Source organism: Lissotriton helveticus, chromosome 1_1, assembly GCF_964261635.1.
Source record: "Lissotriton helveticus chromosome 1_1, aLisHel1.1, whole genome shotgun sequence".
Classification (NCBI taxonomy): Eukaryota; Metazoa; Chordata; class Amphibia; order Caudata; family Salamandridae; genus Lissotriton; species Lissotriton helveticus.
Window position 1 is genome coordinate 1,355,569,352 of NC_136057.1, and position 21,618 is coordinate 1,355,590,969.

Here is a 21,618-nt window from a genome sequence, read left to right on the forward strand (position 1 = left end):
TTTGAAACCATGTGATGACCTTTGACTACCATGATTTTAATTGACATTTGGGGTTTTACTTTACCCTAGCCTGAATGCATGACATGATTTTTCCCTGCAAGTGCTTTTTGTCCTTGAAGATGCCTCTTGTGTGTTGTACAAGAAGTATTATGAAGTTCTTACTATTGGCTTTGACATGCCCTCATGTCATCTAGACTTCTGACTGTCTAGCTTGAGCTTTTTAAGCGCACAGGCAGGCCCCCAGATTACTCAAGTTGTTGAGGTTATTCACGTTCAAGGTTGCTTTGTTTTTGGAGATTGTTAAATGTACTGCCGGAGACTTTTGTAAGCTTTGTTAAGATATAGACTGGAACACATGAGAATGCAGAAGGAACGGGAGAACTCCTTTGCCTTTGGAATGCTTGCATGGAAATGGCCAATTCCATTACGTTTCCTTGGCACAGAGAGGTGTCTCTTAGAACCTTCCAGTGTGGTTTGAGACTATAAAGCTGGGGTTTGTTGACTTAGAAACTGGGATTTGTTTTGAAATCTGAAAGGAGACGGCCACGTCTACCTTGGTACAGCAGAACCCCAGTTTGCTGAGGCGCTTAACCCAGGCTGTGAAATCCCCCAGTCTGGAGTGGGCTAAGATGCAGTGTTTGCAGCCGGTGAGGTGATTTGTTTTTGAGTATTGACTTGGTGATGTGTGAGTGTCTGTGTGCACATCCAAGTTAATCGTCTGATGTATTTAGTGTACATATATCTTTCTGATTTCTTGCAGGACGTCCAGCATAATCTGCTTGTGTTTCATTCCACATTATATTCTGCTTGTGTTTCATTCCATATTATTATCTGCTTATATTTCATTCCATATTAGCTGCTTGTGTTTCATTTTATTATCCGCTTGTGTTTCATTTCATATTATCAATGCATTTAACAGTTGCATTTGCCAAGTGTGTTATTATCGCTTGTATATATCTATATGTATATATCTATATATAAATATAACTATATCTATATCCACACACATATACATTTGAATATTGTTTATTTGACATCTGAGAAAGCTTTTCTGTTAGAGAGCATTGCATAAATATAACCCCAAGCCTTAGTCTGAGACCTTTCCAGGTGGTGTTGTGGTGTTTTTATTGCTTCATCGTGTATGAGCCTCCGTTTGGGAGGGAGGTATTCTCTATTATCTGGGAGTGCGAAGCAAAACAAACTCCAACTAAACCAGACAATGTTTATGGCTGAAAATCCATGTCCCAACACCTGTGCACTTCCCTTCCCGGCCAGTCAAGGTGGTAACAAATCTTGATTTTACACCCCGGACCAGCATAGCAACATCTTCCTTTGTATTTCGTCTCTGGGTTTTGCGCAAAACTCAGTTTAATTCTAAGCAGAAAATGTCATTCTGCCACTGCAAATGTGGGGTTGCATTAGGCTGCAGAGACGCCTTTAACCCTGTACTCCTGAAATTCCTTAATTCCTGTCTTCAAATGACTGAGCGCAGAAACTCAACACCCATCTAACACTCCCGAATTTGAGCATGCTTCTGCACTAATAGCGACACTTCAATGGCTACACGGTCATAGCCAGATTTTATTTCAAAATGGTGTATTCTGGGCTGAGCCAGTTATGGATGTGTAATTTAATGCACAGAACCCCTTGCTACACTCCTATAAGCTGTCTTCAACTTTTGCTTTCCACCAAACGACGGGTGCCGGATGTTCCTTTCTCTGTTTGACATCCCCGACTATTATGAGAGTTTTGTAAAGTGGTTGGTCACTTGTGTTGGTGCTCCCTGCCTCTGTGCAGGGGAGAAGTACGGATAATTTGTTGCCACTAGAGTGCTTAAGACAGGTTAATGGAGGAAACAGACCAAGTCTTCCATTATTTTCAAACAATCAGGTAGTAGTGAACTTGTACCAATAAGAAAGAGAGATCATTCATAGTTCAGCAAAATGGACACAGGAAGAGCGGCTGCAGGCTGGTTACAAAAGATAATTGTTAAAGGAACAAAGGGAGGCAGGATGTTGAAAGACTCACAAAGGTGTGTTGGGAAGAAGACTTAATGCATCAAGCACATGACTCAGAAAAATCCTCTTCCTCGATGGAAGCCAGTCAAAACACAGGAGCTTATCAGAGAACTGACCAAACATTATGCACGAAAAGGACTCTTGCAGGCATATTTGGAATATATTGCAGCCAATTTGTGGAGGATGCAGGAAGAGACACACACAAGCATATCCAGCCTAGATTGAACAAATGCAGTAGCATTCTGCAGGAAAGGCAAAGGTTGGTCATTCTTGGAATCCCAAGGTGAAAAAAGCATCTTTAGGAAACAGACCGCAGTTGTGGTTGAAATTACAATTCTCAGAGTACTGAGTGTCAAGTTCCTTGCTGTTTTGATTGGCTTGAAACTGGCAATTATTGAGCTCGACACACATCAAGTGATGTCACAGCATGTTGAGGGGATTTCACATTTGGTGGGCTTTGACTTGAGGAGGCTTGTGTTCATCCACCACCAAGTGACCTTAAGAGCAGAAGACATTTCTGTGGTTTCATTTATTGTTTTATTTAAATGTACCTATCCCATCATCTGTTGACTTCCCCCCTCAACCGGCACTGACCCGCTCCACCACTCTTTCTGTGCCAGCAGCGCCTGTATGAAACATGTTATACTGAAAGACTGGAGGATGAAACGTGCCGAAGCAAAGACCAAACCCTCAGGGACCCAACAGTTCCCCAGTTTAGGTTGACAGTTTAAAACACCATGCTTTTTTAAGATGAAAGACTCAAACCACTTTAGGGATGGTCCACTGAAGCCGATCTCTTTCTGTAGAAGGCCGCAGCTTGTTGTTGTAGGCTGTGTTAAAGGCCAATGACAAGTCTGATAAAATCAGGGCTCTGACAGGGTTCTTGCCTAGAAAAGTTCATATGGAAATCAGCCTAAAGCTCCCTGGGGTGGAGGGATCCAGGAAGGTACGTTTACCAAGAGTCTTATCATAGACCTGTCAGGTAACTCTAGATAAATATATCATATGATGGAGAAATGGCTCAATAGTTTATTTCAGAGTTATACAGGTGAAATATGTGCATTTTACTTGAATAGCCAGAGAATATTGCCATGGAGAAGAGATTATTAAATGATGTATGATTGATAGGTGTATATTTAATACAACTCTTGACTAACCAAGAGTGGGAAAAGGTCAGAGGGTAAACCAACACTTTCTTTAAAAATTATGCTAGAGCCACCACTCAGTTCAATGTGAGAATAACAGGATCCACCTGTGTGTGTGGAGTGGTAAGGGCTCCAATATGTTTTAAAACCTCTCAAGGGATGATTTAAGCATTCATAATTTTAGGCAATAAGTATTTCTTTTAAACTACTCTTGTTAAATTGAATTATTTACTGGACTAACCACATGTAGTAGATTTGATGCCCGTGAATAGACTGACGTTCATATTTTTCCTAATTTGCATACTACATCTTTATTTTTTTCAAGTACTATGGGAGACCGCTGGTTAATCAATACACACCTTGGTGCCCATAACTTAAAACCTGATGGTTATGAGCATCTTTCTATTTGTCAACCGTCTCCTCTTCCAGTTCTATGGGAGCTATCTCAATATTAATAATCAGGCCAAGCGTTGGATACAGGCTTCGCTCTAGTAGTAGACCACACACTGCTGACTGAAGTAGTTCTCTCTTTTGACTGATGAGGTAGCCGACCATAAACAATGGCAGATGTGGGTATCATGTCAGTGCAAAAAGAAGGATGATATCATTGCCTACTCTTCATTCTGTTGCATTATGTTATTGAACGCTACAGAAAATATCTGCTGTAAGCCACCTTGCACTCTATTAATAAATGAGCAAAAAGGACTGCCTTGCATAGGTAGCATTCCACTTGGTGGTCTCTGCTGAGCACAGTGTCGGCCTATGGGTTGGAGCTGGGCCGGTGGCACCCTTTTTGTTATAAAGCATGGTTAGAGGTGGTTTTGATGTGAGTACCCCATCTTCCCCAGGGTCAAAAGTCAGAATTAGGGGATCTCAACAACATCTGTGAAAAAGAACGTTGGTCTCCTAGGCCTCCTGAACGTGGAAAAGGCTGCATGTTCCCCAGCATTCTCCTCTACTGGGCTAACTAAAAATGTAACTTTTTACCTATCCCAGGGCATTTTCCACAGAATCATACATCCTGCTTACCTCTCGTTTGACGGGAAGCTCCCAGTCCTGGGATAGGCTGAAAGCAAATTTACACAGGATCCTGGAAGGCAACAATGGTACAAATAAGTTCATTCAGGTTAAATGATTACTCCCCTTCCCTGCCCTCTTCTGAAATAGGACCTCAGCCTCCACACATAGCCCACCTAGGGGAGAACGTGGTGCACCCTTCTTTTAGTATTAGGGCTGGACACCTCCAAACCTGGTGAGACATGTCTGTCCCTAGTGACACCTGGATATCAACCCTGTGAGCCAAAGCATGTATTCTTCTGGGCCACCACTTCTTTCATTGAAGGTCAAAGAGTGCTAAGAAGTCCAGAAACTCTATGGGAGAGGTGCAACCTAACTTTTGATTTTGTCTACCATTGCTGGCCACATCGGAGATAACATGAGGTGCTTAGTTTTTTATGTCTGATCTTAAAGTCAAGAGGCCATCTCCCATTGAGCAAAATACTCTTCGGCTGTGTTAAATCACTTCAATAGTTCGGCTGTCTTTTATTCCATCCTTCCACTTCTCCTATTCTTCAGAGCTCATGGGTTAAGAATCCTGAGCTTCCCCTCAAGGGGTTCATGGCTGCCTCGCATTTTCATCAGACACAATAGTCAAGACGTGGCCTCCACAACTGGACGCAGTACGGACGATGTGGCCTCCTAAACAGGAGACAGTATTACTTCAGAAGTGGGCTTCAGAACGGGAAATAATGCTCCAGAAGCTGCCTCCACAACTAGACACAATGTTCAAGGTGCATCCTTCAGAGATCAACTATACACTAGATGTTCTGCATGACAAGCTGCTGACACTGCAGAAGTCCTATTTGCTTTTCTATGGCACTGGACAATGTGGAACAAGTATGGAGTACCATTTTCACCCCAGGTGCTTCTGACACAGCACCACATCTACCCAATGAATACAAACAGACTGACCTGAGTTCGCATTTTATCTGGACCCAGCCAGGGCTGCGCAGGAACGACCAGGGTTGGTACCACTTCTCTACAGTCTGCAGGCTGGAGCAGAGCACCTCCAACCACAGGTGCATCACCTGCTCACTAGAGGCAAGAAACAGACCGCATGAGAGACAGCAGATTATATATATATATATATATATATATATATATATATATATATATACACACACACACACACACATACATAAATATGCGTGTATATAGATATATATATAGAGAGAGAGGAAAAACAGGGAAACAAGAGAGTGAAAGGAGCAGAAGACAAAAAAGACAGGCGAGGCTGGGAGGGCAGGAGATCGATAAACAAAAAAAGTTATGTGATAGAGGAGAGAAAAGTAGAGAGGTGAATAGGTGGTGAATGGGTAGGGAAGGCGTGAAAACAGGGAAGAAGGAGATAGATGAATGAGAGGTGAAAGGAAGAAGAGATGTGGAAAAAGTAAGGACAGAAAATGAGAGAAGGATAGATGACAGAGAGGAAAGAGATTCACAGTGGTATGAATACAAAATACTGGTCCCAGCGGACTCTAGCTGCAAACCAGAGCAAACAAAAAGGTCTGCTTTCTTTACAAACATTGAAGCACTTCAACCACTCCAGAGGGAATTCCCATTTTGGGTTTTCCCGTCTCTCCCAGACATTTACATCTCTTTCCGGGGTGTTGTATGGGTTGCCGTTAAAAGTTTTGTTCCCCCTAAAATGGGCTCAGACTTCTTCTGCAAAGATCTCTTGTTTGTTGGCCTACATTGTATCAACATAGGAAAGGAGATGCTGGCTTCGGGTATAGTTGGAGGTGGAGGGGCAACTAGTTAGGCAGGGCCGCTGGTGTAGTGGGTTCTGCACAGACATTTGGGCAATTTCACTTTTGTGGCAGAGTCAAAAGCAGCAAGTACATGCAGGTTGTGACAACGGCAAGTAGACAATGGCACCAGGAGAAATCACCATTCTGTAGAGACCCTTATACTGTGTTCGCTACAGACACCATTCCATGTGGTTTTCTGGTTACCACACCCACTCAACGCACAAGAGAAAATATCATAAGCTCTAGAAGAAAAAAAACCAGTTATGGGGGACTGTGCAGATCCTCTTCCACAAGGGATGACGGTAAAACCTTCCACCAGAGCTAGCTGCTAACAAGTGCCCAGTATGAGCACGGCTAGCTACGAGGGACTACGGCAGATTAATAAATTCTACCATAGCAGAGTATATTGGAACTTTCCAAGGCACGCTAGGATGTCTGCCAATACATCCTTACTCAGAAGCTACAGTCCAGTACAGAAACATTCTCTATTTTGCACAGCAATAAAATATTTCCCCACATAAAGGGTCAGTTTAACAAGTACGGAAGTCCAACACACTGATGGACTTAGATACTCACTTGAGCCCAATGCAGATCAGGGATCGCAGCTTGACGTCCATCTGGGCATGGGCTGAGTCGTGGCTCATGTTCACCGACTGCACTGCCTGGTGGTGAGAGACAGAAGGTAGTGTGAGTAGAGAGGAGTTCACAGGTAAATGGTGATGGGAAAATATATATGGTTATCAGATAAAGTGGATTGAGAAGCAGGAGAGAGAGAGGTGGTAAGGCGATAGGACAGAAAGGGCAGGCCTGTAGGACAGGAGCTGAGTTGCCAGGGAGAAAGGGAGGGGCGGGATTGCAGTGTTGGCACTTTGCAAACCACTCAATTGATGTCAGCTAGCTTTGTTATGAGTTTTTTTGGAATGCTGAGGGTGAATTTTGTCAGTTGGGAGCAGCTGTTGGAGTTACTGGTTGTTAAGGAAGGCTTCTAACAACCCGATGCTGTAAAGCACTTTAGTTCAGATTACAGAGTTCATGTTATTACAAGTTGTCCAAAATGTCCACGGATCTACGTGTGTTAATCGTTTAGTATTTTCAAATCTTAAGAAATCTCTGCAATAAAAGGTTAAATGATATCTTCTGAAACATCAGTGTCATCATTCAAAAGTGTTACCAGATTAACTTACTCTTTTGGGTAGAGATAGTGGGACTGAGAGTTACCATCTGTCCCTTATTCCTTGGTCTTGCGCTGTTGCCAAGACAAGCCAGCACTGTTAACAAGACAAGGCCACGCGCACCCAACACCTCGTGATTTCCACGTCATTCCACAGACACTTCTCTTGTATTCTTGTACCTCATTGGTCTCCACACCATACTGGAAGGTGCTGCTCTGGGCTTAACGTACACTCTTTTTGTCAGTACAAAATTGTTTATAGAGTTTTGAAGGAATGTTACCACATGGCAAAATGTTCTATCAAAGTGCTCCTCCGTGACTCTGAAGAAACACAATACATGTGTTACTTTGATGTAACTTTTTTGTATTGTTTTCTGTATTAACTGATTTTGATATGCCACCTATTCATACATTTTACATTACTTTAGTTCAAGTCCTTGAACAGACTGGCTCCAATTCTTGCTGCTAACCACAAATACGAACCCTCAGGTCCCTTCACCTCTAACTTTACTTGTTTGGAAACACAAGGGAAAAAAGAAAATAGACTTGGCGTACTTGAACACTTTGCTACTATTTCCACAAGCTGCTATTGGTATCATTGCCACAGATCATTTTATCAATCTTAAATCTCCAAAATAATTGTCGTTCGGTACCTAGCAATGCACACTGCCATGGCGCAAAGTGAAAGAATATTTGTTTAAATTACATTGGTGCTATTAACAGTGAAGCTGTGGCAATATCAGAGATCGATATGTTCCCATCAACTCCCGAGGTCCGGTAGCAGGGAACACTAGGTGCCAAGCGGGTGCAGGGCGTTGCGGGCGGTGTGCCATTGTCGCCCCACCCACCTCGTGAGACCTATGGGGAGTGGATCGTTTTTCACACAAACTACACAGGTTCCTCTGAATCAGAGGTAATTCCCACTACTTGGTGGTTTGTTTTGGTTTTTTCTGCACTATCTTTACACAACCGTTTTTAACTTTCACGTCCTCTGGTAGGGTGGACCTTAGCGCGCCCACACCGCCGAGGTAAACATAACATGGTCCTGAAGAAAGCCCAGTAAATCTCACACATAAGGGCTGAAACATGTCGACCCCACTCTGAAGTGGAAATAACCAATACATTAATTGGCACATTTCCCGACACATATTTTAACTTTGTCAGACTGACCATTGAATAAATTTTTCTTTCTGGTACAGCTCTTTGACAATTTTAATACCACGTTTTTCACATCACGGTCAAAAACCAGCTCCGCAGTAATCTGGCGTTGTAGCACACCAGGGAGGCATTCGGCTTCTCCTGGTGGGCCCGATGATGAAGCATGTCACCACCCAGGGTGGTGAGTGAGGGCTTCTAAAAAAAACCTAAAAATTTCCAATGTGGAGTTGATGAGAACATATCGATCTCTGATTATGTGCTAAATCTACCTTGTTTTTTCGACACTCTCTTGTTGTTTTACTGAGATAGCCCGGGGGGCTGAGGGTGCCCCTTTTCCCTCTCTCTCATATTGTTACAACTGCTGTGGCAATATCTTCAGAAAGGCAAAAGTGTCTTTTGTTACATAATTTCGGGCCAGCAGGTTTAAGAGCGCATAACCAAATGCAAAAAAAACAGAAAAAGGTGCTGAAGATACTGATGCATTTGAGAATGCCATTAATGACCTAGATGAACATTTTTCTCCATCTATTTATATTCCGTCACGTGCTACACATTTTTCACAACCAATTTTATTGAGCAAATGAGCATTGAGAATGTGGCATCTCCACAACCGAAGAACGCCACGACAATATCAAAACAGCAATTACATAGGCAGTAAATGATGGAGCAGACTCAAAAAAATAGGCTCAGTATAGAAGCTCCCCAGTGACCCACCCTAACCCACAACTCCACCCCCCAACCCCAGACACCCCCCAACCCCCCCCTACCACACGTACATAGAAAGCAATAAAGAAAAATTAGTAGGTGTAGCGCCACCAGGGCGATGCTGCTTCGTGCCAATAGTGTCACTGTGGTCAAATGTCCTCCTCTCTCTCCGCTGGGGGGTCCAGGGATAGACCACGGTAGTCAGCCCAACGCCTCCAAATCTTGAAATGCTTGCGAGGGCAGCCCCGCGCTTCAAAGATCGGCCTCTCCAGGCCCATGAAGTAATCCAGCCCAGCCTTCCATGCAGACAGGGGGGGGGGGCCCTCACTGCTTTCCATGCCCGGGCCAGGTCCCGCTTGGCCACGACCAGCCCTAATAGCAGCAGGTGGCGCTTATATATGTTACCCCCAACCCCTTCCATGATGTGCAGTAGGCCCAACCGGTGGGTACGAGGAAGGTCCCAGCCCAGCACCTCAGCCAGGCAACTCCACACACCCCTCCAAAACCCAGTCAGCCGGCCACACGTCCACACAGTATGCATTAGGGACCCAGGCACCGACCCACAGCGCAAACATTCCGGGGATGCAATCAAACCAGCTTTCCACAATCGTTCACGCGTATAGTAAGCTCGATGCAGGTATTTGAATTGAATGAGCCGAAGCCGGACAGCAATGGCGGTTCCACGTGGGGACTCCAGCGCCTCCCTCCAATCGTCTTCATCGAGGGGGCCCACGTCCACCTCCCATGCCTCCCGAAGAGAGTGCAGGGTGGAGGAGCAGTGGATAATAAGCGTTTGGTATATCCTGGAGACCTTCCTGTCTCCCAAGTCTCCCATAAACACCTTAGCCTCGACCGGGCTAAACTCTGGCAAGGGGTCGAGGCCGGCGATGCTCGGGGTGAGGGCATGTCGCAGCTGAAGGTAGCGGAAGAATTGGGACTGAGGCATTTGGAATTCCGTGCGGAGCTCCTCGAAGGATTTGAGGGTGGTGCCCGACATGACCTGGCCCAGTTGTGTAACCCCTATGGCTTCCCAACCCTCAAAGCCGGTCAAAGCCGCCAGTTCCGGGAGCAGACCATTATGCCAAAGCGGCGTCTCAGCCGTCAACCTGCCCCACCATCCCATGCGGCGCAAGGATTGTCGCCACACGGCAAAGACCACCCTTGTGACCGAAGGTAACCCACGACGCAGGCGAGCCGAATATAGGATGGTGTGGAGCGTGCGATCACCCATGAGTGATCGTTCCAGGGCGTAGGCCGGATCACCTCTATCGCCATACCACCACTCATTAAGAACAAGTAGCTGGGAAGCCTGGTAGTAGGAGAGGAGGTCCGAGGTGGCCAGGCCGCCACAGTATGTGGACAGAAAACACGTCCTCAATGCCACTCTGGCCGCACCACCATCCCATAGGAAGCGACCCAACACCGAGTTAACCTGACGGAACCACTCCAGGCCGATGGGGTACGGGAAATTCTGGAGCTGGTATAGGAGACGCGGAAGCGCCACCATCTTGAAGATGGCCGATCTTCCAAAGATAGTGAGCGGCATCCTGGACCAAGTTTTGACATCGGCCTGTACCCGCTCCCACACCGGCAGGACTCCACGCGCCCAGGCCACGACCCGCGACTCCGATAGGAAAACGCCCAAGTATTTCAGGCCATCCGGCGCCACTCGCAACTCCGCAGCCCAGGGGTCAGCAACCACTCCGCCACCCAGCACCCACAGGGTCGATTTATTAAGGTTAAGACGAAGACCCGAGGCCTCGCCGAACGCACGCATAATCTCCAGGACCCGGGGACCCGAGAGCTGTAGGTCGGTGAGAAAGAAGAGGACGTCGTCCGCATACAGCGCAATCCTATCCGTCAGGTCCCCATTCCAGACAAAGCCACACAACTGGGCATCCACTCGCACCCGCGACGCCAGGGGCTCCATGGCAAGGGCAAACAGATACGGGGACAGAGGGCAACCCTGCCGAGTACCTCGACCTATATGGAAGCGCCCAGAGGTAGCTCCGGCCACTCGGACCGAGGCCGTCACGTTTGTGTAGAGAAGACGGACATATGACAGGAAAACCGGCCCCAAGTTGAGGCGGGCTAAGAGGGCGAACAGGTATACCCAACTCACAGAATCAAAGGCTCTGTCCATATCCGCCAAGAATAGTGCCGCCTGCTCGTCTCTAACACCCACAGCATCCACTGCCGCTTGCGCCCGTCGGATGTTATGCCGGGTGGCCCTCCCAGGCATGAATCCAGCCTGGTCGGGGTGGACCAGGTCAGTAATGTGGGGTAATAGGCGGTTCGCTAAGGCCTTAGCCAGAATCTTAGCCTCGATGTTTAACAGGGAAATAGGCCGGTAAGAGTCGTGTCTGTCCGGCTCCCTGCCCGGCTTTAAGAAGACCACAATCTCGGCGTGGCGCCAGTCCGGCGGCAGCTCCCCCTGAGCCCGCGCCGCCTCCAGGGCACGCCGATAGTGGGGCCCCAGCTGGACGTGAAACTTTTTATAGAATTCGCACGGGTATCCGCTCGGGCCAGGCGCCTTCCCGGAATTTAGTTGACCAAGGGCCTCCCCGAGTTCTTCAGCCGTGAGCGGGGTGTCCAGGGCAGTCCTGGTCTCATCAGGAACGGCCCGTGGTAGCAGGTCATCAAGATATGCGGAGATCCCACCCTCTTCCAAGTGGTCACAAGGGGCGTACTGCGTCTCGTAATAGCGGGCAAAGCTAGCCGCCAGTAGGGCTGGGTCAGTCATAATTGAGCCGTCCTCCGCCGTAAGGCCCGGCAACACAAGAGGCTGGAAGGTCGCCTGACACAATCTATGTAGCATAGTGCAGGACTTGTCGCCCCACTGGTATACCCTGCTGCGCGTGGCGAGCCACGCCTGCCGGGCTTCATCACGTAGGACGGAGGCGTACGACTGCTGGGCCTGCAGGAGCCGCCGCACCATACCTTCGTCGCCCCCGAGACTACCACGCTGCTCCAGCTCCTCTACACGGGCGGCAGCGGTCACAATGGCCTCCCGATGCTTCCGCCGAGCAGCCACGCACCAAGCAATATCAATACCCCGCAACGTGAGTTTCAGCGCCTCCCACACCACCATTGCATCCACATCATCCACTAGATTCTCACGCCAATAATGATCAATCGCCTCGCGCAGGTGATGCACGTACTCGGGCCGTTGCAGCTGCCAGGACGACATCCGCCATCTAAACGGCTGTCGTGTGGAAGGGAGGGTCATGGTAGCTAGGACCGGGGAGTGATCAGATAGGCCCCTGGGGAGTATCACAGCATCTCTGACTCTACTCAGACAGGCACTCGGCACAAACAGATAGTCCAGCCTTGAAAAGGACCCATGCACCGCCGACACAAACGTGAATTCACGCGCAGCAGGGTGAAAATGTCACCACACATCAACCCATCCCAGGCCACTCACAGTTGCACGCAATCTGGTTGGAGCAGCAGCGGGGGGGGATCCAACACAACAGGCACCCGCCTCCGACGATCCAGGCCCACATCCATAACCTCATTCCAGTCACCTCCCACCATGGTCAGCACCTCCGGAATCTCGTCCCACAGCGCGAACAGCCGCTCAGACAGGGCCCATTGGAGAGGGGGGGGGGGGCGTACACGCTACCAAACACCACCTGTTCGGTACCCAGCAGGCCCTTGATGAAAACATACCGGCCCTGAGGGTCAATCCATTGCTTTTCATGCACGTAAGACACCCTGCGGTGCACCAAAATAGCCACCCCCCGCGAGCCCCTCGTGAAACCCGCATGGTACACTTGTTGAAAACCAAACCTCTGGAAGCTAAGGGCCTTGGAGCCCAGCATGTGGGTCTCCTGAAGCAGCAGCACGTCCACCATCTCCCTCTTCCCCCATCGTAGCACAGCCCCTCGCTTGATTTTATCTAAAATTCCTCTCACATTCCATGTCACAACACGCAGGGCCTTTTGAGGAGACATAGTCGTATAATCAGCCATAATCAACACAGTGACCAGCACCCGGCCCTCCACACCACCCCGGCGCACCCCACAAAGCAACAAAATCAACAGTCATAGGCACGTGTGGTCCCACCCTTCCAACCCCAACACTCAGCAACCCCCCCCAGACCCAAACCCCCCCAACCATTAGCAACAAAAGAACATCCCCCCTCGCCCCGCTCCCCCCACCCCAATACCTCAGAGAACATTGAAGTATCTGTCGCGGCATGGAGAGACCCGGGTCCAGAACGGAGAACCCAGGGCCCGCCATACCAATGGATCCCAACACCCCAATCAACACACACACACCACCCCCCCCACAACACTCACAACCGTGAGGGTCAGAGGCCCACAAAAGGTGCCTCCCGAGCCCCACCGTGCTCCCGCTAAAAGTGATAGGAGTCCGCAAACGGGAACAGACTGGTATAGGGAAGTCAAAATAGAACAGTCTCACCAGCCTATGAAGGGCAACTCAGCACTCAGCAACAAGGCCCAGTCCCATCAGAGTTCAACCGCCGGCATCAGAGTGTTCCGAGTCTCTCGCACCACCTGTCTGCGATGCACTGGCAGAGGCCGACCGCTTCCGAGACCGGGACCTCCGGTGTCGACCCTTCCGATTCTGGCGGTTCGTCCGCTCCGGCGATGACCTCTGGGACCCGCCCGGATTCAGACCCGGCTGGGCATGCGGCCGGAGCTGCACCGTCTCGTCGGTCCAACGGAAAACCTCCTCAGGCGAATCAAAGAAATGTGTCCTGGACTGGTGCACCACTCGTAGACGGGCCGGGTATAGGAGAGAGTATTGGAGCTTCAAGCCCCTCAACTTGGCTTTGGCGGCCACAAAGGACTGTCTCTGCTGCTGCACCATCCTCGTGTAGTCAGGAAAGATCATGATGGTACGATTTTCAAAGGTGAGCGAGCCTTTGGTCCTCGCCTCCCGAAGGATGACATCGCGGTCGTGATAGTTCAACAGCCGGGCTATGACTGGCCTGGGACGCTCACCCTCCGGCGGCCGCTGGGTTAGGGCCCTGTGCGCCCTCTCGATAACAAAGCACGTGGCCAGCACCCCTTCGGGGAGCCAGCTCTCCAGCCACCGGGTCAAGAACCCCTCCATGTCGTCCTTCTCGCACCGTTCCGGAAAGCCAATAAAGCGGAGGTTGTTCCTCCGTGCGCGCCCCTCGGCATCCTCCACGCGGGCCGCCAACGTCTTCTGGGCTCCCTCCACCTCCGCCAACCGCTTCTTTAGGGCGCCAATGTCCGTTTCGGTCACCGTGATTCGGGACTCGGCCTCGGTGATCCGACCCACCGCATTCCGGAGGTCCTGGCGCAACAGCGCGACATCCGCTCCCACCGCTCCGATTTTAGCATCAAGCGTGTCCCGGGATTGGGTGATGGCCGCCAGGATCGCCGCATTGTCCGGCCCAGGGCCACCGCTGCCACCAGCCGCTCCGGAGCCACCACTAGGCCCCGTGAATTTATCAATAGGGCCATGCTTAGGCGGGCCGCCACCTCCGGTTCTGGTCATGGCCCAACGCGGGCTCGCCGGGACCGCACACCGGGCAGGGCCGGCACTCCTCCCAACAAGGCTCAGGACCCCCTAGGTACTGCCACTAGTGCTGGAGGCCCCAGGCCCCTGGATAGAGCGTCAATGCAGGAGTCCCAGGAGGCCGGCTCAGGCCCGAGGCCGCGAAACTCGAGGTCCCGGCTTCACCCAGGCGGGACAGGCCGTCCCCGCGTTTATCGCCACAAGTGTCCGCCCAAGGCGCAGGAAAGGGTGGCGCCGCCGTGATCTGTGGGCAATCGTAGCAGTAGGAGAGCTGAGCCAGGAGCGGCGCAGCGGACGCCACCGCCACCCGCAGGCCCACAGCAGCCGCCGGGCGTCACGAAACTCGGGGGCCCCGGTCTCCAGCCGGTCACCAGGCCGCTCACCGCCGTCGCCTCCCCCCGACTGCAGGAGAGAGAGGGGTCCACCCAAGGCGCAGGGACGAGAGGCGCCGCCGCAGTCCACGGGCAGCCGCAGCAGTAGAGTGGAGCCAGGAGCGGCGCAGCGGAAGCCGCCACCACCCGCGAGCCCGCGACCGCCGCCGGGCGTCTCGAAACTCGAGGACCCCGGTCTCCAGCCGGTCACCAGGCCGCAGGGCGCCGTCGCCTCCCCTCGGGCACAGGAAAGAGAAGAGCGCAGGATCGGTGCACCGGAGCAGGCAGGGGACTCCACCGACTCAGTGCCAGTCACCGGGTAGCAGTATCAGGCTCGGGGACCAGGATAAGTGAACAAATGAAGTCCGGGCCGGCGGGAGCTCTACAAAGCTGCGACCGCCATCTTCGCCCGTCAAGCCACGCCCCCGTGCTACACATTTTTCAACCTAAAAAAGAATAGCAATGAGACTGTTTTGGTATTAAAAAACATGGATACTAACTGCAGCTTTGGAATTTTACCGGACAGGACATCAGGAGCTGCCAAAAGCTCCATAGCGCCTTGGACCACCCTGATTGTTGCCGCTCCATGCAACACTTACCTGCCACAATGAAGCCGAAGTTTGCTACTGCTGCGGTGCGTGGGAGGGTGACTGCAGCTCCTGTTGTCGGGGACAGCCCTGCGGTGGATTCTGCCCCACGGTGAGACACTCCCGGATTGAGCTGGGCCCCCCGGAGCAGAGGCAGCAGCCCAGGTGCAGAGGACAAACAATGTCCCAGACTGAGAATGTTCCGGAGAGGAAGGAGAAGGGGGGGCTGTGTTCCAGCAGCGCCTGCCCAGTTCCACTGTAGCAGAATTATTCAGGGGCAATAAACAGCGATATGGACTTGGGAAAACTGGAGATGCTGAAGCTCTAGGTGGAAGCAAGTGCAGCGACCTTGCAGAGGATGCCAACTGATGCATGGCAGTGAAAAAAATACATTACTCAGACGCCACTGCTGCCTGTACATCCCTGTAGCCTCCGCCAATTTCAGCAAAACGTATGAAACAAGTGGCATGTGCGCAGCTTGAGACCAACCCTTAAAGTACTTCAGAGTAATTCTCAACACCCCGTCACCCACTGCCCTCCCCCCATCTTCCTCACACCTCTCGCCGGCACATTGAAACGGCCCCTGCTGCCATAACAAACATCAAAGTTTCTTTTAGCCCAGGGCGCAGTCCCAGTCAATCGATTAGAGCCAGTCCTGCTCGTCAGTTCTGACACTCTGCAGCCCTCACCCGCCCCCACTGCCTCTTCCACAGTGAACTCCTTTTCCACGTTATATTGCCTCCGCTTCTCTCTGTGCTTTACCAACACGCAAGTGACCATTTTTTTAATGCAGCTCATGTTATTAAAAGCAGCTGTAAACTGCTCTTGTGAGTTAATTGTGAAGTGCGCGCGCTTCACAATTCAGATTGCGCACTCTGGGAAGTTAGAGAGCGCGCGCGCACATGTGCACACCTTACAGGGATCACGGGTTGTGACCAGTGTGCAGATTCCTAGACTTGGGATCTTGTTAATGGGTAGAGGCCAACCACAGAGCACGGAAGATTGGAGGGTCAGGGAGGAATCTGCAGCTAGATAGTCTCCACCAGGCAGAGCGTGACCGAAAGTAAGTGACTTGTTCTTCTGAGAAAGGAGTTCTAACCACACATTCCTCACCTTTTAAATAGGTACTAAAGCAGTACCTATTTGGAGGCGGGTCTGTGGATAGACTAAAACCAGAAAGTCTTGCAGGACCGGGTGGGCAAAATGCACTTCCTGGCAAATCTGATTGCCTGGATAATAGGGCTTCATGAACGTATAGAGGGACACCCACATATTTGCCTGGCAAATGTCCAAGACAGGGACTTCGAGTGCTAATGCAGTGGTAGCTGATTTGGCCCTGGTAAAATGAGCATGTAGTCCTTTTGGAGACTGCTTTTTAACCACTGCATAGCACATCTTAATGTAGAGCACAATCATGCGGGAGATTGTTCTTATCTGCACAGCCTTGCCTTCATTCGCTCCAGAGATACCCACAACCAGCTTATTGTCCACCTGGTGTTCTTTGGTACAATCTATGTAAAACTTCAGCACTCTTTTGGGGGTCGAAGAGATGGAGTCTCTACTCCTCCTTAGAGGGGTGAGGCAGAGCATAGAACACCGGCAAAATGTTTTAACTGAAGTGGAATGGGGTCACTACTTTAGGTAAGAAGGATTCCTAAAGTAGTGCTGCAATAGCAGATCCTCCCGGAGGGGGAGCCTGATCAGAGGACAGATGCTCATGCCCAGGAGTTCTGGATACCATTCCCTCCATGCCCAATCTGGAGGAACTAGGATGATTTTTGCCTGGTTAGTCCTGATTTTCTTGAGAACTCTGAGCAGCGGTGGTATTGGCAGAAAGGCATACAAGAGTCCTGATTTCAGCTCAAGGCAGAACAAGTCTCCGAGCAAGAGGCACCTTGGAACTCCAACGAGCCAAGGTTCTCCCCAATAGCAAAAGAGACCTCGCTCCACCTCCAGGTGCAACTGCCACTCATGATTTGCTAGGCATCGATGTCTGACCTCATCCGCCCTGGCATTCAATGATCCTGCCATGTGATTCACCACCAGGAAGATTCCTTGGTGGTTCAACTAGTTTCAGAGGCACAAGGTCTACTAGCTTAGGGCCCATGGCCCCCACGCCGCCCTGTTTGTTGCAGTACCACATGGATGAGGTGTTCATGAGTACCTGTGCCAGCATTCCCTTGATGGATATAAGGAGGGCTTTCAATGCCAAGTAGATGGCCCTCAGTTTCCAGAAAGTTGATATGGAGCCAGGACTACACTGGAGACCAGAGACCTCTGATCTCCTCCTCTTCCAGATAGCCACCCCAACTCAGAAGCACTGCATTGGTCACTACTGTCGACTCTGGGTGGGGAAGAGAGAGGGGTCTGCCGCTGACTCGATCGCAGCCCAATAACCACCACTGTAGATAATTTGCAGCCTCTTATGAAATCTGAACGTGGTCGGTGATATCCCCTTGATGTAGGAACTACTGGGACATCAGAACCCACTGCAGAGCTCACATATGCCCCCTGGCGTGCTTGACCAGAATGATGCAGAAGGCCATCAGTACCATCAGCCATAGAGTTAAACTTACTGAAATCTAGGACCGAGGCTGAAAGATTGGCACCATAGCCTGAATGTCCTGGACTATCTTTCCCAGAGGAAAAGCACCAAACTGAAACAGGCCCAGAATGGCTCTGCAGTATGTAGATGTTTGACAACTGCCTAGAGCGAGGTTACTTTCAACAGCCAGTCATCGAGGTAGGAGAAGACAAGCACCCCTGCCCTCCGAAGATGTGTTGCCACCACCATCATCACTTTCATAAATCCATAGGGCACTGGTGAGACCAAAGGGGAGCACAGCAAAATGAAAATGCTCCTGTCCCACCAGAAATCACAGGTAGTTCCAATGAGTCTGCAGGACAGGTATATGGAAATAAGCATTTTGCAGGGCCAACACCACCATCCAGTCTCAAGGGTTTAGATTGTCAGGGGCCCTGGGAGAACTTGAGCCACTGAATCCCAAAGGGGATGTGAACAGCTCCACAGCAGGCAGGTGGCATTCACAATCTTAGAAACAAGCTGGTAGAAGCAAAGACTCTCTTCCTGAACATTTCTACCCATTTCAGTAGTCAGAAAGATGTTGGTATTGGGTTTGCTTGCAGATGTCTGCACCACCAACCTTTCAGGCAAGGGGTGCGGAGATAATAATGTGGGGTCGTCCGGGGCAAAGCAGTGGTTTTGTGCAATTTGGAGGTTGGTTGGGGGGCACAAGCAAGGTTTGGCCTACGCCCCCACTCAGGTTTCCTTAATTGCCTCATTAAATGGTAAGATGGGTAAGTAGATATGTGTCCCAGCTAAAGAACCTCCATGAGTACATTGGTCCTGACTTCCAAGGTAGGGAGCTGAGTAGCCACGACTTTGGCCGCCCTACACATACCCATGGCATAGGAATCACTATCTTCAGTTGCAGGGCTAGGGGGCGAGTGGAATCCCGACTCAGGGGAGATAACAAGGCCACAAGCCTCCTCTTGTGATAAGGTTAGCCATTCTCATCAACTGCAATCGTTATCCAAATCCGAGCCGAACAAGGAATGCAAAGTGTACTGTTGTCATTGTGGAGGCATGAAGAGTAGAGGAAATGGAACCTCAACGGCAGCCAGGCGCAACTTTGCTCTAGATTGAACTGGCACAGCCTCAAAGTCGTAGAGACCAACTGGGGCCTCGCCTTCTGTAATCGACATTGGTGTCGATGCACCAGGAACCGGCATGGACCATGGCGCCAGAGATGGAGTTGAGAGAGGAGCTAGAGGAAGGTTTGGTTTGGGCTCAGAGGGTTCAGCTGGCGCAGAGGGCAAACCTGCCACTGGTAAGCATGGTGGAGAACCTCTCAGCTGCATGGGACCCAGAGGCGCCTGAGGCGTAAGCAAGGAAGTGAAGATTGCTGAACTCTTTGTTTGCTTAGGAGTAGCGCGTGGCCACAGAAACTCAGGTTGTGCCAGAATATGATGCGGGATCGACCTCGAAGTAGAATGACTTTAGGAGCAAGATCAGGATGTGTGGTGCCGCCCCTGTGCCTACTCAAGTGTGAGTGGTGGGAAGGGTCTGAATCCTGCTTAGATTTCTTCTAGTTTTTATTTTTGACTACACAATACAGTGAGAGAGGCCCCACAAAGCCCAAAAGGGTCAGGGCGCCATGTGTGACTTAAAGTCAAAAGGTATAATTCCATTTTGGTACACCACTTTTCAAACACTGCATATACTCACATACATCCAACAGTAAATTACAGGTAGAGGAATAAGCTGAATACTGAAACATTTATAAATACTATTTAATAAAAACGCACTTCATCATCAATATCTAGAAAAACAATTTACAAATATGAATAATACACAGATTAAAATCTCAAAATTGGAGAGGGCTTAAAATAAAGATTTGGATCCAGAGTAAGATCGACCCGTGGAATGACTCTGGCAACTTCTGGATTTTGAACAGGACAAAACTTTGGACTTGGACTGATCTAGCTGTTGAGATTTCTGGTGCTTGGTGATGTAACATTTCACCTTGTGGCCACAGATGGCTTTCAAATTCATTGAGACACAATCACTACAGGCCTTAAAATCGTGGCGAGAACTTTGTGACAAGAAGTCTCTATCAGAATGGTGGGACTAGAATGAATCCCAGATAGCCTTCTTGTGCTTCCATTTTGACGTCAACCGCAATGAGAATGTGTTGCAGAAACAACCCTGAGATTGCAAGCGGGACTTGCAGGATTTCTTAAGATGTTCTGTGACATACAGCTTCAATTTACATTCCTTGATCAACTTTAGATTTATAAGGGAACTTCCAACCTAAACGCAAACAGCAGGTATAATGCTTAAACCCTGTGATTTTCGGTGAGGATATGTTCCTTTGTAACCCTTTTTTGGGGAAAAAATGTGAGAAAAATTGTCAACTGGCAAGATAAAATTGGGAGTGAGCTCAGGATCCGTGCGGAAAGGAAGGAATTGAAATCAGTTTTCTATGCGGTGCTTACATACAACTTCATTCAGTACATACAGGGCGGAACAAAGTTGCAGCGGAGCAACATAAAGCCATCTAGCAGCACACAACGGCTATGCACCCTGTGATATTCTAAAGGTGATGAATCAGCAGTTAGAAGTATCCAGTCCGAGGGATCAAAGAGCATTACTTTATTCTTGATTTCAACAGTGTTGAGCAACTGCTTAAGAGAGTAAGCTGATGAAAAAGTATTTTTTAGAAAGCTTTCGGGGGTGACAACAAAACTGTTTGGTAATAAGCCAGAGGGAGGTTTCTTCCAAGATTACATTTTCGTAATTGAAATAAATAAAAGGGATCATGATCAATAAAGTTTTGGAGGTTTTATGTAGCACAGCCTTATACTCCAGAAGACAGCAAATGCAAGTTTGCCAGCAAAAAGCCACATACTTTGGGCATGAAATCAGTAAGGATAGTATTTGACCCAAAGAAAAATTGTTGAGGGCCATTAAAAATGCACCTCCACCATAACCAAAGGATGATCACAGGTCATTGTTGGGTGTAGCTTAATTCTATTGAGAGAAATGTTTTTTTTTTAAACTTTCATTATGAGAGCTCTGTTGAAAAATAATTCCGAATGTATATGGTCTAAAGATTGCCAATATGCATTTGATGAGGTGAAGGAGGTAATTTTTTACATTTCTTAATTCGCCCAGGTTTAACCCTCTAGCTGACACATTAGTGACTACTGCTGCAAAGTAGAAAGGGATTAGAAACTGTTCCTACCCAGTCTTTCGCCTGCTGACGAGAGATACGTGGTAATAGATGAGAAATGGCAAGTTGCATTTGGGCCCTTGAATATATAAAACAATTCATTTTGGGTAAAATTATTGTTTTGAGATGTGATCACAACCCCTTAATGAAATTGATTACAACTGAGAGCCTCGCTAAGACTTATCCAATGATCGCTCGAATATCTATATGGTTAGAAGTTTTCTTATACGATGTATTTTATTTACCTGGGTCAAAAATGGTGCAGGGGATTTCTTCATTTGCCAGGGTGAAAGTTGATCGGGATGGTTGGAATGAATATAGCATTGAGCATGTGTGCCTAATACCCATGATTCAGGAGGAACCATTACTGAGGAAGAATG

At 49.2% G+C, this 21,618-nt stretch overlaps 1 protein-coding gene across 5 annotated transcripts in view; it reads right to left on the reverse strand.

Moving 5' to 3' along the window:
• SGSM3 (small G protein signaling modulator 3) overlaps nucleotides 1-21,618 on the reverse strand; it is a 261,901-nt gene that overhangs the window by 1,680 nt on the left and 238,603 nt on the right. For all 5 annotated transcript variants that reach the window (XM_078683334.1, XM_078683344.1, XM_078683337.1 and 2 more), the window contains 3 exons: nucleotides 6,550-6,635; nucleotides 5,135-5,257; nucleotides 4,193-4,253 (listed from right to left, as the gene is read on the reverse strand). In XM_078683334.1, coding sequence (XP_078539460.1) covers nucleotides 4,193-4,253; nucleotides 5,135-5,257; nucleotides 6,550-6,635 — 270 coding nt within the window. The remainder of the gene's footprint in view (nucleotides 1-4,192; nucleotides 4,254-5,134; nucleotides 5,258-6,549; nucleotides 6,636-21,618) is intronic.